Source organism: Stomoxys calcitrans, chromosome 1 (genome assembly GCF_963082655.1).
Source record: "Stomoxys calcitrans chromosome 1, idStoCalc2.1, whole genome shotgun sequence".
NCBI classification, from domain to species: domain Eukaryota; kingdom Metazoa; phylum Arthropoda; class Insecta; order Diptera; family Muscidae; genus Stomoxys; species Stomoxys calcitrans.
The window spans coordinates 245,824,466-245,839,016 of NC_081552.1; the positions used below are offsets into that span (position 1 = coordinate 245,824,466).

At 37.4% G+C, this 14,551-nt stretch overlaps 1 protein-coding gene across 3 annotated transcripts in view; it reads right to left on the minus strand.

The window, feature by feature from the left end:
- Window positions 1–12,869, minus strand: part of LOC106086942 (ubiquitin carboxyl-terminal hydrolase 36) — a 42,682-nt gene extending 29,813 nt beyond the window's left edge. The window contains exons 1-2 of one of the 3 annotated variants that reach the window (XM_013251766.2): window positions 10,219–12,867; window positions 558–1,315 (exon numbers count right to left, since the gene is read on the minus strand). In XM_013251766.2, coding sequence (XP_013107220.2) covers window positions 558–1,315; window positions 10,219–10,639 — 1,179 coding nt within the window. In that variant the 5' untranslated portion in view covers window positions 10,640–12,867. Of the gene's footprint in view, window positions 1–557; window positions 1,316–10,218 lie in introns of all 3 variants that reach the window. The other 2 variants (XM_013251764.2, XM_013251765.2) reach the window with 2 other exon arrangements.
- Window positions 12,870–14,551: the final 1,682 nt, after the last annotated feature.

A 14,551-nucleotide genomic window follows, 5' to 3' on the forward strand; every position in this document is an offset into this window, starting at 1 on the left:
TAATCTGGTATAGTTGTCATATAAACCAATTTGGATCCTGACTTCTTGAGCCAATAGAGCGCGTAATTCTCATCCGATTTGGCTGAAATCGGCGTAAATCGGTATAGAGCCTGATATAGCTGCCATATAAACCGATCTGGGATCTTGACTTCTTGAGCCTCTAAAGGGCGCAACTCTCATCCGATTTGGCTGACAACGGCATCTTTCATGACCTCCAACATACGTGTCTAAACCATATAAACCTATCTCCCGATTTTGCTTCTTGAGCCCCTAGAAGGCGCAATTCTTATCCGCTTGAACTGAAAATTACACAATGACTTCTACAATGTGCAGCATTCAATTCATTTATGGTCCGAATCGGACTATAACTTGATATAGATCCAATAGCAAAACAGTTCTTATTCAATATTCTTTGTTTTCCTAAAAAAGAGATACCGCGCATAGAACTCGACAAATGCGATCCATGGTGGAGGGTATATAAGATTCGGCCCGGCCGAACTTAGCACGCACTTACTTGTTAAGTATGATATTATGAATGTTTTTAAATGCATACATACCTTTTTCTTGCACGCCTCACATTTGTAACCCATATCTTCTAGACGTTCTCGAGCAAAATATCCTTCCAAAGCCTCGTCAATTGTATCAGCTTTACGAATGTCCAGCAACAAATCTTGGAAATGTTGAAATGTCACCGACACGTGCTGGCAGGATAGGCACTTCACCGAAGTCTTAAGATAACCTCCAAGGATTTGATTTAAAGGTGTAGTCTCCTTGCTGTATTGGTCTAATTCTTTGTAGTTGCGAAAGCGTGAAAGATACGATTTCTCCATTGCTTCTACTAAATAACGTAGAAATTCGTGGGCATCTTCTTGTCGTCCCATTACCAAATGCTTACAAATTGATTTTAACTTGGAGTACACAAAATAGGGTCGTATGGCAGATTGGCTATTCTGCGATGCTTGCAATGTTTTCGCCATTGCACAAATAATACAACCCGAATCGGTGGACTCACACCGCTCCATATGTGCAGAATCGGACATTAACCAGTTGGCCATAGAGGGAACATGGAATAAGGCTTGCAATGTCGAATTCAAATAGCAAGTATTGCCTACATTCATCATACCCACACCAACATCCCATTTGCGTCCGGTAGCCTTCCACCCAATGCGAACATTTTCTCGCGGATATAGAATCCGTTTGGGCGCTGGCAGTTCATTGGGATTCTGTTGGATCTTTTTGCCTGGTGTTGTTGCTGTTCCTCCATTGGTCGTTGCTGATCCTGATGTGTTAGTTGTTGTCGCATTGCCATTGGCATCTGTTTCGTTCAATTCACACACGCATTCGTAGATGGAAGTAGAACAAGAAGAACAGAAGAATTCATTATCAGATTCTATGTGGTATTTGTTATGATAAAAATAGTAAAGTCTTCTCAATACATTATAGCTTGGCTTGAATATGAAACGATAAAATAGCCAAAGCACCAAATAATCCAATGCGATGCAACGCAAGGTTTCCAAAAGCAAAGCACTCCAAACTCTCATTGGATCGCACGCTCGGTGGCTGTGAAGGTTGCAATTTGTGGATATGTGTTTGAGAAATTCTCAATTTTTCACAGCATGGGACCGAATAATAAAAATTTTTAAATAATTCTTTCTACTTTGTATGCCTTAGCTCCTGATGAGGTTTCTCAAAGAGTTCTTTGGCTCCTTTTCCGTGAACACTTAATTCAAGGAATTTCATTGAAAGTTCCAATTTTTTCTTTGCCTTTCACATAGTTGTTCGTGAATTTTCCGTTTTTCCTTTCGTCCACACACAAACGCACGTAATTTCCTCGCACTATTCACACACAAATTCCTAGGGAAATTATTTTCCATCCGCACTTATTTATAAGTAGTATCTACGTGTATTTCTTTTTTCCTTTTTGCTTAGTTGAATGGTAAAAAAAAATATATTCACGAGCTTTTCATTTTGTGTGTGTGTAAGTATGATGTATTTATGAATATTGAGATTGCTTTGAAAACCCTCGTGTCATTCTATCAAGCATTTTGGTGTTTTGTTCTTGTTCTTTATTTTTTTGTTTTCTTATGGACATCACACACTGTCATAAGTTTTGTTTTTGCTTCTCTTGCAAAGATATTTCGCAATACAATTCATACTAAAAAATTATACATGACTGGCTGTCAATGCCAGCGTTGGAAAATATCGTCCAACAAGAGTGATGTACTCAAAAATGTACCAAAAGCTTCACAAACATATTGTATATTTATTATGGCTGTGTTTTTTACTTAAGTACTAAAGGCCGGTATTAGGTTTTTGTTTCACAGTGAAATTTTTTCCAACATTTTTGCACTCTTTCGCTTAACGCTCTTCCTTAATTTAAGGAGTTAGATAAACCATGTTCTGGCGAATTTAATATTTCGACTAAAACTGAGTATTCTGTTCAGCTTTTCAGGCCGAATGCTGTCAAACTCCATATAAAAAAAACGGAACAATTAAAAATTTCCGCGACTATTCTGAAAGGAGAATAGAATACCAACCCAAATGGAAAAATTTGATCATTTTGAGTGGAGTATAGAAATTTGCAAATGTAAATTTGCCCATGAATATTCTATTATGAAACAGGTGCAAATTTCTCGCAATTTAGTTTCGTCATACAATTCACCAAGTATATTTCAATGATTGATTTAGATTCTACATCCCCTTCCCTTCATGCCTGAATAATAGTCGAAACAATTTCTTTTAGTTGATTGCTATTTTGTACTGTCAGCTTAAGGTGTGGTGCTCACAGCTATCCCGTACCGGGTCGAACAGAGCGGTGCTCTTATTCTGCTGACAAAAACATAACGACATCAGCTGTTTTTGCTTCCAAGTGGATAAAAGTGGATGATTTTGCCCACTTTCTCAGAATTGTAACAATTTTTAAGCATTTAAAGCTCTTGTTACATTATTAGGTTATGTTATACAAAAATAACATTGTAGTGTGAACTCAAAAATGATGAATCGTATGTAAATTGACAATTTTGACATGTAATAAGCCAAGAAAATATAGTGTGATAACAGCTTTAAGCTTCAATCACACGATATGTATTGCCATATTTAGTTTCAAAGATGACAACACTGAAAGTTGTACACATCATATAAAACGTACGAAAATGTAACTCTTTCGATTAAAGACAGCTCTTATTTCATCGAACATACATGTAGACACATCTATAAAAAAATACAATACATATGAGAATACATGCCGATTAGAGCGCGCTCTATTCGTATATGACGTACACAAGTCAAGCTATATGCAAGATATATTCATTTACAGATAGTGGCAGTTGCCCAACAACAAAAATCAGTGATTAGTGAAACTCTGATTTTGAGTATGTTACTAGTTCGCGCCATTTTTCGTTGTTTGTGCGAGTTATGGTTCTTAACTATAATACACACACACACACATCCAAAACTCGTTGACAGATAGTGCGCGAGAAAAAATTGTACGCAGCTGTTTACGGTACGCTACCTGGTAACTATGTCATGGCTATATGGATACAGAAAGTGACAGCACATATCGTGTGATAGCAGATTTATAGAGCTGCTAAATTTGACATTTTATATAGCATTTTCATGTGGAGGTGGCGATCCTCGTCTAGCTCCTGTGTGAGCAAGCTCGTTCCGGTCCAAAGGACCTATCGCCGCGGGAACAGGGTGGCCATTGGTTATTTGAAGGCACCATTACTGAGACTATACGCACAATACCGTTGATAGGTCGAAGCTGCAATTGCAGCTATTCCGTATGAAGCATTTCACTATCCGTAACATGTACACGTGATAGCATTGAACACCATGGCAGCCGGTGGTACGCACCGGATTGGCCCGATGGAGTCTTTCATCGGCGAGGGCTGCCGCCTCAGTGTAAAAGAAGACACTGCTACAACACCGACATTGAACACCATACAGATCTGAGCTCAAAGTTCCAGTCGGTGTGCTGCTCATAGTTATCCCGTGATATATGTATGAAAAATAGTACCTTAAATAATAAAACTACGAAAAACGCACTTAATAATGTCAACATTACAACAACAAGGCTATGTCTGTAGGTGTACAAAGAAAATAATAAACTAAGAATGTAAACAATGACTTAGCAAAGTTGTATAAAATGGTATTAAATGCCCTTACCATTGAGCTTAAAACTTTAATATGACTGCGCTCAATGATATAAGAGAAGAATCCCCAGATCTTCAATGTAATCTCTTTTCTTGTGTTACTGGTAATAATAATAATGATAATATTTTTGTTGCAGTATGAACATAGTGGCTAACGAAATCCAAGGACAATTTTTCAAGATTTCGTCAAATTTCAAACCAAGCTATTCAGTGTCATAGGCAGAATTATTACAAGTGCGCCATAGTCACTTAAGGTTAGGTTAGGTTGAAAAGAGGGTGCGAATGTTAAGTCCGCACTATACCGCTATGGACATGCACCTTAGCCAGTAATCGGCTTATTTCGCGCTCCAAAAACTAAAAAGTAACTCCAAGTTAGGAATTCCTTGCTACTTACAAAATCCTTAATTGTTTTCAATGCCACGCCCCAAAGTTGGTTCATGACTGGTATTGTGTCCCCACCTAAGTACCTGTATCTCATAGCCACGAAAGCCAGGCAATGACATAGGAAATGCTCCAACGCTTTATCATCTTCCCCGCATGCCCTACACTTGCTATCACTTGCCGCACCGATTCTACATAAGTGAGGTCATAGTCCTATACTGACCTCCTTCTTAATTCCTTTCTGTAATACCCTCGCCTTCTCACGATCCGGATCTTCGCCGTTCTATCGTCCGTTTCGCTGTTCCACATGATTATGTGCGCATTCGTCGTCCACGTTCTTAACTCGGACTGCGTCGACCCGAAGGGGTTCGGGTTAACCAAGTTTATTGACGACATTTCTATGGCCTTCACTGTCAAATCCACTGCTTCCTCATTCCCAGCTACTCCGCTATGGTCCGGCATCCAAACTATGCGGATCGTGTCATTCTCAGAGAAGGCGTTAATCTCCTTCTTACATTCCAAGATTGTTTGTGATCTTACCGTCCTGGTTGTTTTTGCCCTTATGGGTTGTTTACTGTCCGTAACGTCCTCACTAAAATGGATTGCTGTGAGCACCACACAGACTGGAACATTGAGAAGAGAAGCTAGCTGCGATTAGTGGAATGCTGCGGATTTTTAAACGGCAGTCATGGACAATCACCTCAGTGAGAGGCCGGACGGCACCGGCTTCTGCACAAATACTGAGTGCCTATGATGCTCGATATGTCAAGGCGGGTTATTGACGCCTTTAAATAATCAATGGCTATCCATTCCATTACTCACCTACAGAAGCTTGACAAGGATCCCCACCTCCACATGAAAATGTGGCTACAACAAACAATACCACACCACCTCACGCATTCCGTGATCGCCTGGATCTACGCCTGATGGACCGTATTATGTTCACGCAGTCAAAAACAGATCTCAGTCCCTGAGTTCTCAATGTAGACGGCTCGGCCGACTCTGTCTCTAGCTTTGATCCAACCGTGTAACATGGTATTCCAGATGGCAATACTAAGGTTCCGTCAATCCAAGACTGTGCCGCTGGCAGTTGTGCCGCGCACTCGACCTCAAGTGCCGTCTCAGGTATCCGATCGGAAACCTCTTCCTTTCCTTCCAGGTTTCCTATCGTCGCCTCGATTATAACGCGATGGTATGATATGCTCCTATCCTCTATCCATTCTTCCATCCTTTAGTCTCATAGCCGCGATGGCTGCCTTAAAACTAAATCTTTATGTCTATTGGCCGAATATCTAGAACAGCCTCCAGTGCCCTAGTGGGCACGGTCTTCAGCGCTCTGCCTATGCGAAGACAACATGTTCTCTGAGCCTGTTTTATTGTCCTAAAGTTGCACTTTTTATCCATCGAAGTCTACCAAACTACTGAGCCAAAGTAAGTATTGATCTAATCACGCTCCTGTAGAATCTGCGGACTGTCCTCAGATTCAGGCTTCATTTTGAGCCTACGGCCCGTCTACATAGTGCCTAACATCTGTGAGCCATCTCGGTACGCTCCTGAATGTGACACTTCCAAATTAGTTTCCTGTCCAAGATCACACCTAAGAATTTTACTTTGTCAGATATCCAAATCGTTCTATTGATGGTGCGTGGTGCGTTAAATTGGCCCACCCTTGTCTTCCTCGTGAACAGGAAGATTTCGGTCTTTTCTGGGTTAATTTTCAAGTCTTAGGCAGGCTGTGAAAATAGTCCAACAAAAGTCCTCCTATTGTAGTAACGTCGGAAATATTCCATAAGGTCCGGATGACTTAAATGGTTTGAAGTTCCTCCAGACTTTTTTGACCATAAATTCCGTTATGATAAACCTTATTGCAAGATTCCAGTGTCTCCGTGGGCCCCCGTCGTATCATGTGGAGAATGCGTTTGTATCAAAAGCCTCAACTTGCCCTCCGTTGTCTCCGTTCTCACTCCCATGTTGTCTACTAACGTTTCATATTGGACATGCACTTTTGGGAGAAACTTTTTCATCGTGGAGGGGTCATTAACGCTATAAACCCGTTCGCAGAAAAGCTTGCAGGAGGCACGTTTTGCCGCTCTGTTGGTCTTATTGTATTCCTTGATCCCAATAAACTTCCGCTTGTTTACAACGTGCCCTGTTATAAAGTCTGCGGACCTCTGGTCGTGCTATTCTAAACCTAATGATCGCTAGAACCTCCATGGAGACTCTTCAATCCTGAACCTCATCGATCAGATTTTCCGAACATATTGTCATATCTAAAACCTCCTGCCTCTTCCTCCTCGGGAGTAGATTGCGAATATGGTCAGGAAGGAGAAATAGGCTTTAAAGTTTGTTGATTTCGGATGATGATGATTCCCCCTTGACCCAAAAACACCACCCAAAATCAAAAGTGGACCGATCGGGACTGTATGGGTATCAAATGAAAGTTATTGGAAAATTAAATACGAATATGTTATTAAAATTTGGATCTAAGTACCCATCGGGCCGCCCCAACCCTAAAATTCCACCCAAAGAGACATATTGCGCGTTCATGTCAATATGGGCCTCAAATGAAAGGTATTCGGGAGTAGATTTCGAATCTGGCATACAAAATCAGATCGAAGTATAGGGGGTGTCTCATCCCTCCAAAAACGCTTTAAATAGGCATATGCCCCATCATGACTACATGGGACTCGGTTTTTTTGTTTGTTTCGCAGAATCAAAAACGGATAAACCGATTTTCTTCAAATTTTCACAGATTGTGTTTTAGATATTATTGGGTTGCCCAAAAAGTAAATGCGGATTTTTCATATAGTCGGCGTTGACAAATTTTTTCACAGCTTGTGACTCTGTAATTGCATTCTTTCTTCCGTCAGTTATCAGCTGTTACTTTTAGCTTGCTTTAGAAAAAAAGTGTAAAAAAAGTATATTTGATTAAAGTTCATTCTAAGTTTTATTAAGAATGCATTTAATTTCTTTTAAAAAAATCCGCAATTACTTTTTGGGCAACCCAATAGATGGAGGCGGTCCACCCACAACGCCATCCAAAACCAAAAGTGGACCGATAGCCACAATATGGGTATCAAATGAGAGGTATAGGAGACTAGAAAGCGAATATCGTATAAAAATTTGGATCCAAGTACCCAGCGGGCCTCCCCAATCAAAAAACTTCTCTAAACAGATATATTTGAAGTCCATGTCAATATGGGTCTCAAATGAAAGGTATTCGACAGTAGATTACAAATAAGGCATAAAAAAATAGGTCCAAGTAAAGGGAGGTTGCTCCACCCCCAAGAACTCCCAAATGGGCATATTAGCCAACCATGTCTATATGGGACTCAAATGAAAGGTATTTGGGAGTAGGTTGCGCTTTTCTCTCCAAAAAATAAGTAAAATAGGTTGATTAACCCATTATGACAATATGGGACTCAAATGAAAGGTATTTGAGGGTAGAAAACTAATTTGATATCAAATTTTGCAGCCAAGTGTTTGGGGGTACGCCCTAAAGCGCCCGATAGACTGAACTTAATTTCCGATTATGGCAATATGGAGGTCAAATCAACGGCATTTGGGAGTAAAGAACGAATTTGATATCAATTTTCAGCGCAAAGTGCCGGTGGCCACCCCAGCCCAAAAGCACTCTCCAAACGGTTCATATTTACCGACCATGGCAACATGGGCTTCACATTAAATAGATTTGGGAATGCAGCACGAATTTGATATCGATATTTGAGTCGAAATGTCTGAGTGCCATCCCTCTCCCAAAAAGCACTTCTCATTACCCTAATTTGCAAAACCACCAGATCTCGGAGATTGGTCATGTGATTCGTTCGAACATTTTTTTTTTTTACTCTCACAGTCAAAACAAAAGGCCAATCACGGCAATATAGAGCTCAAGAATTTAAGAATTTGATTTCCAATTGAAGAGCGATGTGTTTGGGGAACTGCCCCACCTGAAAACATCTTCGTTATATAAAAAAGCTATTTGATGTTTAAATTGATTGATTTTCGGGAAATTGATACTCATTTTCGGAAAAAAGTCCCTGGGGTCCATCCCACCCTCAAACAGAATTTATTTACCGAATATTTACTAATACGATAATATAGGACCCAAATAAAATGTATTTGGGAGTGGAGTAAAATTTTACCCAGCAACCGCGAAGGGACACACTTCTCACCAATCAATGAAAGCTTTTCCATTCAAGATTGAACCAAATGATGAGGGACTTTTTTTATAGCCGAGTCTGAATGCGGTTCCGCATTGCGACATCTCTCCCCAAAATTTAAAGCAGATCACCACCGCTTTTAATTTTGTCCAATGTTATCGCCAGAATTTGAACGCAGGCGTTCAGCGTTATAGGCAGACATAGGCTACAGTGGCACGAATTCGATATACACATTCAGGGCGAAGTGTCCCAACCCTAAATGATATTAGAGAGCTAAAGAAGGCGCAGCGGAGCGGGCCCGGTTCGGCTAGTATTACATATATATTTATCTATGCGCTAATTTGTTGAAAATTGAACTTATCACACTAATAGACAATAATAACAATTGCACTTGGCGCGAATGCACATTTCATGTTGTCATAACAATTCTCTAATGAAGATTCAAAAAAAGTGATCGATTTTTTTTTCTCGCTAACGCACATTCCCTTCTAACAATGTCTACGTGGTAAATGACCCCCTAATATTGGTATGAATTCCTTTTTTTTCACTTTTCAAAGAGTTCGTCATTCTTGGGGGGGTTTTTAAACATTTTTTTATTTCGTTTGCAAACAAACTTGAAGTTTGTTTTTTATTGTTGCCTTTGTTGTCTGATACACATTTTTGGGCGAAGATAAAACAAAAACACGAGAAAAAAAACGCTCTTATTAAATTTTGCTTTCTTGCTTGTTGGCTTTTTGTTTTCGCGAACGAAGATGTTATTATTGTGCAGAGCAAGAAGAGTTGATAGTAGGTATCAAAAAAAAATGTGAATCATGATAAGTACATTGTTTGCGAATAATCGGAACGCAAAAAGTGTATCAAAAATAAAATACTATAAACAAAATAAAAGCCGGAGGAGTTAAATATTATGCATTTTATTTAGTTTAGGTTGCGTTTGTTGCTGTTGGAATAAACTAAGCAATATGGCTGCAAATACAGAGAAAATTACTCAATTTTCTCATTAAAAGCGTTTTCTGGGGCCACCAATGTCAGTCATTCAAGGAAATTAAGTTGTTTTTGCTTATCTACGATGATGAATACAAAAACAAAAATTTTGTTGTAAATTTAAAGCACGTGATTTATGGAAACGTGTTTATTTTTCTGCCATTAGATATTTTGTTTTTCCTCTTATTCTTTGCCAACAAAATGTTATTTGTTGGTTTTTCGAAGAAAAAAAAATTATTTGGTTTGGCAATGCCATCATCTTCGTCACTACGAAGAAGAAGCTAACGATGAAGAAAATAAACATAACAAACTAGCTATCTCTTTTGCGCTCCAGTCAAAACAACAATGACGCGGTGTTGTAATTTTGAAAAACACGCACTTACACACACATTCACGGAGTGCTGCTAGCCAACATACACGCGCAAATAATAGGCAGAAGATGAAGATGAAAGAAAAATCATATTCGTGAAAGATAAAGAGGCAATGTGAAATCAAGAGATAGAAATAAAAGATAAACTATGAAAAAAAATTACACGTACGCTTACCGGCAGTGCTGCTGCTGCTGTCACCGTTTGCGCCATTGTTGTTGTTGTTGTTATTACAGGTAGCTGGTGAACTTCTACCATTTCCCTGGGAATTATTTAGACCCGATGTAGGTTTCAGCACAATATATTTTGATTTTAATGTTTCCAAAACCGATTGGCCATAATTGCTGACCTCTTCGTACTCAATTTTGGAAAGCAATACCCGCTTGGCAGAAGCCACCAATTTACCATGAAGCGATTCGCTATCGTCGAGGCCTGAAGCTGAGGAGCCATTGGTTTTACCATCATCCGTAGCAACAACTTTGGCATTAGCAGCTGCCGAGCAACTGCTACCGCTGCCTGCCGATCCGAACAACTCCTCCCTTAAGGCGGCATTAACATTTGCCGTAGTCTCACAAACCACTGAGACTGGCATGGAGTTGGTCGATGTTGGCGTTTGTGGAGGAATTTTGGTGAATTTTTGCCAAATAGATTTTTGACTCAACTGTATTTTTGAGGTTATAAAAAATGGCTAATTATTTAGCGCAATCACAAATATAAGCGGGTGCGGCTGAATCTTAAAAAAATGTGGTAAGGGTTTCGCCATAAAAGCAAAAACCTTACTTGTCTTGCTGTCTGCTGGCAGTCTCTGCTATGTATCACCAAGTAGGAGGGCGGGCAGGCTGGCTTCTTTATTGATCAATCTTGGCCAAAGGCGGCACGTAGACGGCAACGACGTCGTTGTAATGAAAACAATTTCAATTCCTTTCTTGTGATAATTCCTCTTTTTCATTCGCTGATTTCTCTATACTCTTCGTGCTGCTATACCTATACTCCGCCACCACCACACAAACACACATCTAGAAAAAAATCTCCTTGAACGTCCTTTAGGTTGGGGTATTGTTGTGTTTGTCTTGCGGTGATCCGTGCAAATTCCTAATTAAATTGCAAAATTTTCCTTAAACCGTAATCCTTTTGGCCGCACTTTCGGCTTTCGCTTTGTAATACAGGCCTTTTATCACTTTTTTACACGTTTTTTTTCTTCTTTTATTCCACCATATTCTTTCGTGTGAATTCCGCGTTCAGTGATTTGATGTATTCTTTTGTATTTTTCACGACCATCATTTTTTTCTTCAGATATTTCATATCATTTTACTAATTTTTTGCGTAACTTCCATATTAACGGTGTAATAGACACTCTTCCCAGTGGATTTTACATATTTTCGCTTCTGAATTGTATAAAAAAAACGAAAAGACTTTTCCAATTTATTTATTTGCTTTGCTTGCTTTTAACTCTGTTCACAAAACTAAACACAACCTAACCTTACTTTTAACTTTGTTCGACTGACACTGACTGAGAAACTGAGAGCAGACTCGCTCTCACTCTGTCACTTGTGCAAACACATCCCCCCGTAACCATCTAAAAGTCACTTAAATTCACGTTAGGATGATTTTTCCATAGTTGAAATGTGTTAGTTTCTAAAAGTAGACTTTGACTTTGATTTGTGTGTTGGAGATATGGGCCGCACACACCTTATGGTTAATTGTACACACTGTATGGCTAATTACTACTTGAAAAAATGTGCTTGAACTAGAACCCCGTTTACACTGTTTATTAAATCTGGATTTAAGGCTCTCGTCAGCTGATTTAAGAAGGAGAAAACAGATGATCGAGCCATTAAATCTGGATTTTAAGAGCAGTGTAAACCATGGTGCAACAAAGGGGTAGCGCCATTGGCACAACAACAAAAATCTACCCCAACGAAACTACCTTGAGTGGCAAATACGTAAATTGAAACGTCAAAGTGGTTTTGGAAATCGACTTTGTTTTACAACATAGCGGATTTAAAAAGGTGGTCTCACGCTAACAGCTGTTAACAGCCGGTCAAGTTTGTCGGTATTGAGATGTCAGATTTTTGTTTGCATTCTCTTTGTGGTTATCTTCTTTCTCGCATATTCTCTGCTCATGTACGCACACATATACACACTCGCACAAACATTTCTTTGTGTGTGTTGACAAAACGTCGATCAGCTTGATGGCAAGATAGCAGATTGCACCATATGGTTTGTGGTTGATGCACAAATGAGACCACATTTAATTGTTTCGCCATAGTTTTACAACTTATCTTTTACAAATGTGTTTTATATATGTATTTTCTTCATTATAACACTGTTTGTTGCTTATGTGTGGAATATCAGATCAAATAGGACATCTTTTTAAGATTTTAGAAAAATATAACAGCTGTGTTATCAAGCCATTGACATTTAGATTTACTGCAAAATCAAAACAAAAATGAAAAAATTGTACTCAGCTGTTCATATGACCATATGGTTTTAGGATCTAAAAGTCTAGTCGATTAATCGACTTTTGCATAAAGAACGTCGAAGTCGACTTTAAGAGGCTAAAAAGATCGAAGTTGATTTAAGGTTCACTGAAGAAGGTTATGTCCATGACATAATTATCAGGTAGTGTACCGTAAACAGCTGAGTACAATTTTTTCTCGCGAAGTGCACTATCTGTCAACGAGAAATTTTTTTTTGGGGGATATTATTCTCCATCGGGTAAGGCTGTTGGTGGGGGTTTTTCTATGAAAATTCCATGTTCATCAAGTTTTCTATGAAAATTCGATGTTCATCAAATTTTCTATGAAAATTCGATGTTCATCAAATTTTCTATGAAAATTCGATGTTCATCAAATTTTCTATGAAAATTCGATGTTCATCAAATTTTCTATGAAAATTCGATGTTCATCAAATTTTCTATGAAAATTCGATGTTCATCAAATTTTCTATGAAAATTCGATGTTCATCAAATTTTCTATGAAAATTCGATGTTCATCAAATTTTCTATGAAAATTCGATGTTCATCAAATTTTCTATGAAAATTCGATGTTCATCAAATTTTCTATGAAAATTCGATGTTCATCAAATTTTCTATGAAAATTCGATGTTCATCAAATTTTCTATGAAAATTCGATGTTCATCAAATTTTCTATGAAAATTCGATGTTCATCAAATTTTCTATGAAAATTCGATGTTCATCAAATTTTCTATGAAAATTCGATGTTCATCAAATTTTCTATGAAAATTCGAATCGAATTGATGAACATCGAATTTTCATAGAAAATTTATGAAAATTCGATGTTCATCAAATTTTCTATGAAAATTCGATGTTCACCAAATTTTCTATGAAAATTCGATGTTCATCAAATTTTCTATGAAAATTCGATGTTCATCAAATTTTCTATGAAAATTCGATGTTCATCAAATTTTCTATGAAAATTCGATGTTCATCAAATTTTCTATGAAAATTCGATGTTCATCAAATTTTCTATGAAAATTCGATGTTCATCAAATTTTCTATGAAAATTCGATGTTCATCAAATTTTCTATGAAAATTCGATGTTCATCAAATTTTCTATGAAAATTCGATGTTCATCAAATTTTCTATGAAAATTCGATGTTCATCAAATTTTCTATGAAAATTCGATGTTCATCAAATTTTCTATGAAAATTCGATGTTCATCAAATTTTCTATGAAAATTCGATGTTCATCAAATTTTCTATGAAAATTCGATGTTCATCAAATTTTCTATGAAAATTCGATGTTCATCAAATTTTCTATGAAAATTCGATGTTCATCAAATTTTCTATGAAAATTCGATGTTCATCAAATTTTCTATGAAAATTCTATGTTCATCAAATTTTCTATGAAAGTTCGATGTTCATCAAATTTTCTATGAAAATTCGATGTTCATCAAATTTTCTATGAAAGTTCGATGTTCATCAAATTTTCTATGAAAATTCGATGTTCATCAAATTTTCTATGAAAATTCGATGTTCATCAAATTTTCTATGAAAATTCGATGTTCATCAAATTTTCTATGAAAATTCGATGTTCATCAAATTTTCTATGAAAATTCGATGTTCATCAAATTTTCTATGAAAATTCGATGTTCATCAAATTTTCTATGAAAATTCGATGTTCATCAAATTTTCTATGAAAATTCGATGATCATCAAATTTTCTATGAAAATTCGATGTTCACCAAATTTTCTATGAAAATTCGATGTTCATCAAATTTTCTATGAAAATTCGATGTTCATCAAATTTTCTATGAAAATTCGATGTTCATCAAATTTTCTATGAAAATTCGATGTTCATCAAATTTTCTATGAAAATTCGATGTTCATCAAATTTTCTATGAAAATTCGATGTTCATCAAATTTTCTATGAAAATTCGATGTTCATCAAATTTTCTATGAAAATTCGATGTTCATCAAATTTTCTATGAAAATTCGATGTTCATCAAATTTTCTATGAAAATTCGATGTTCATCAAATTTTCT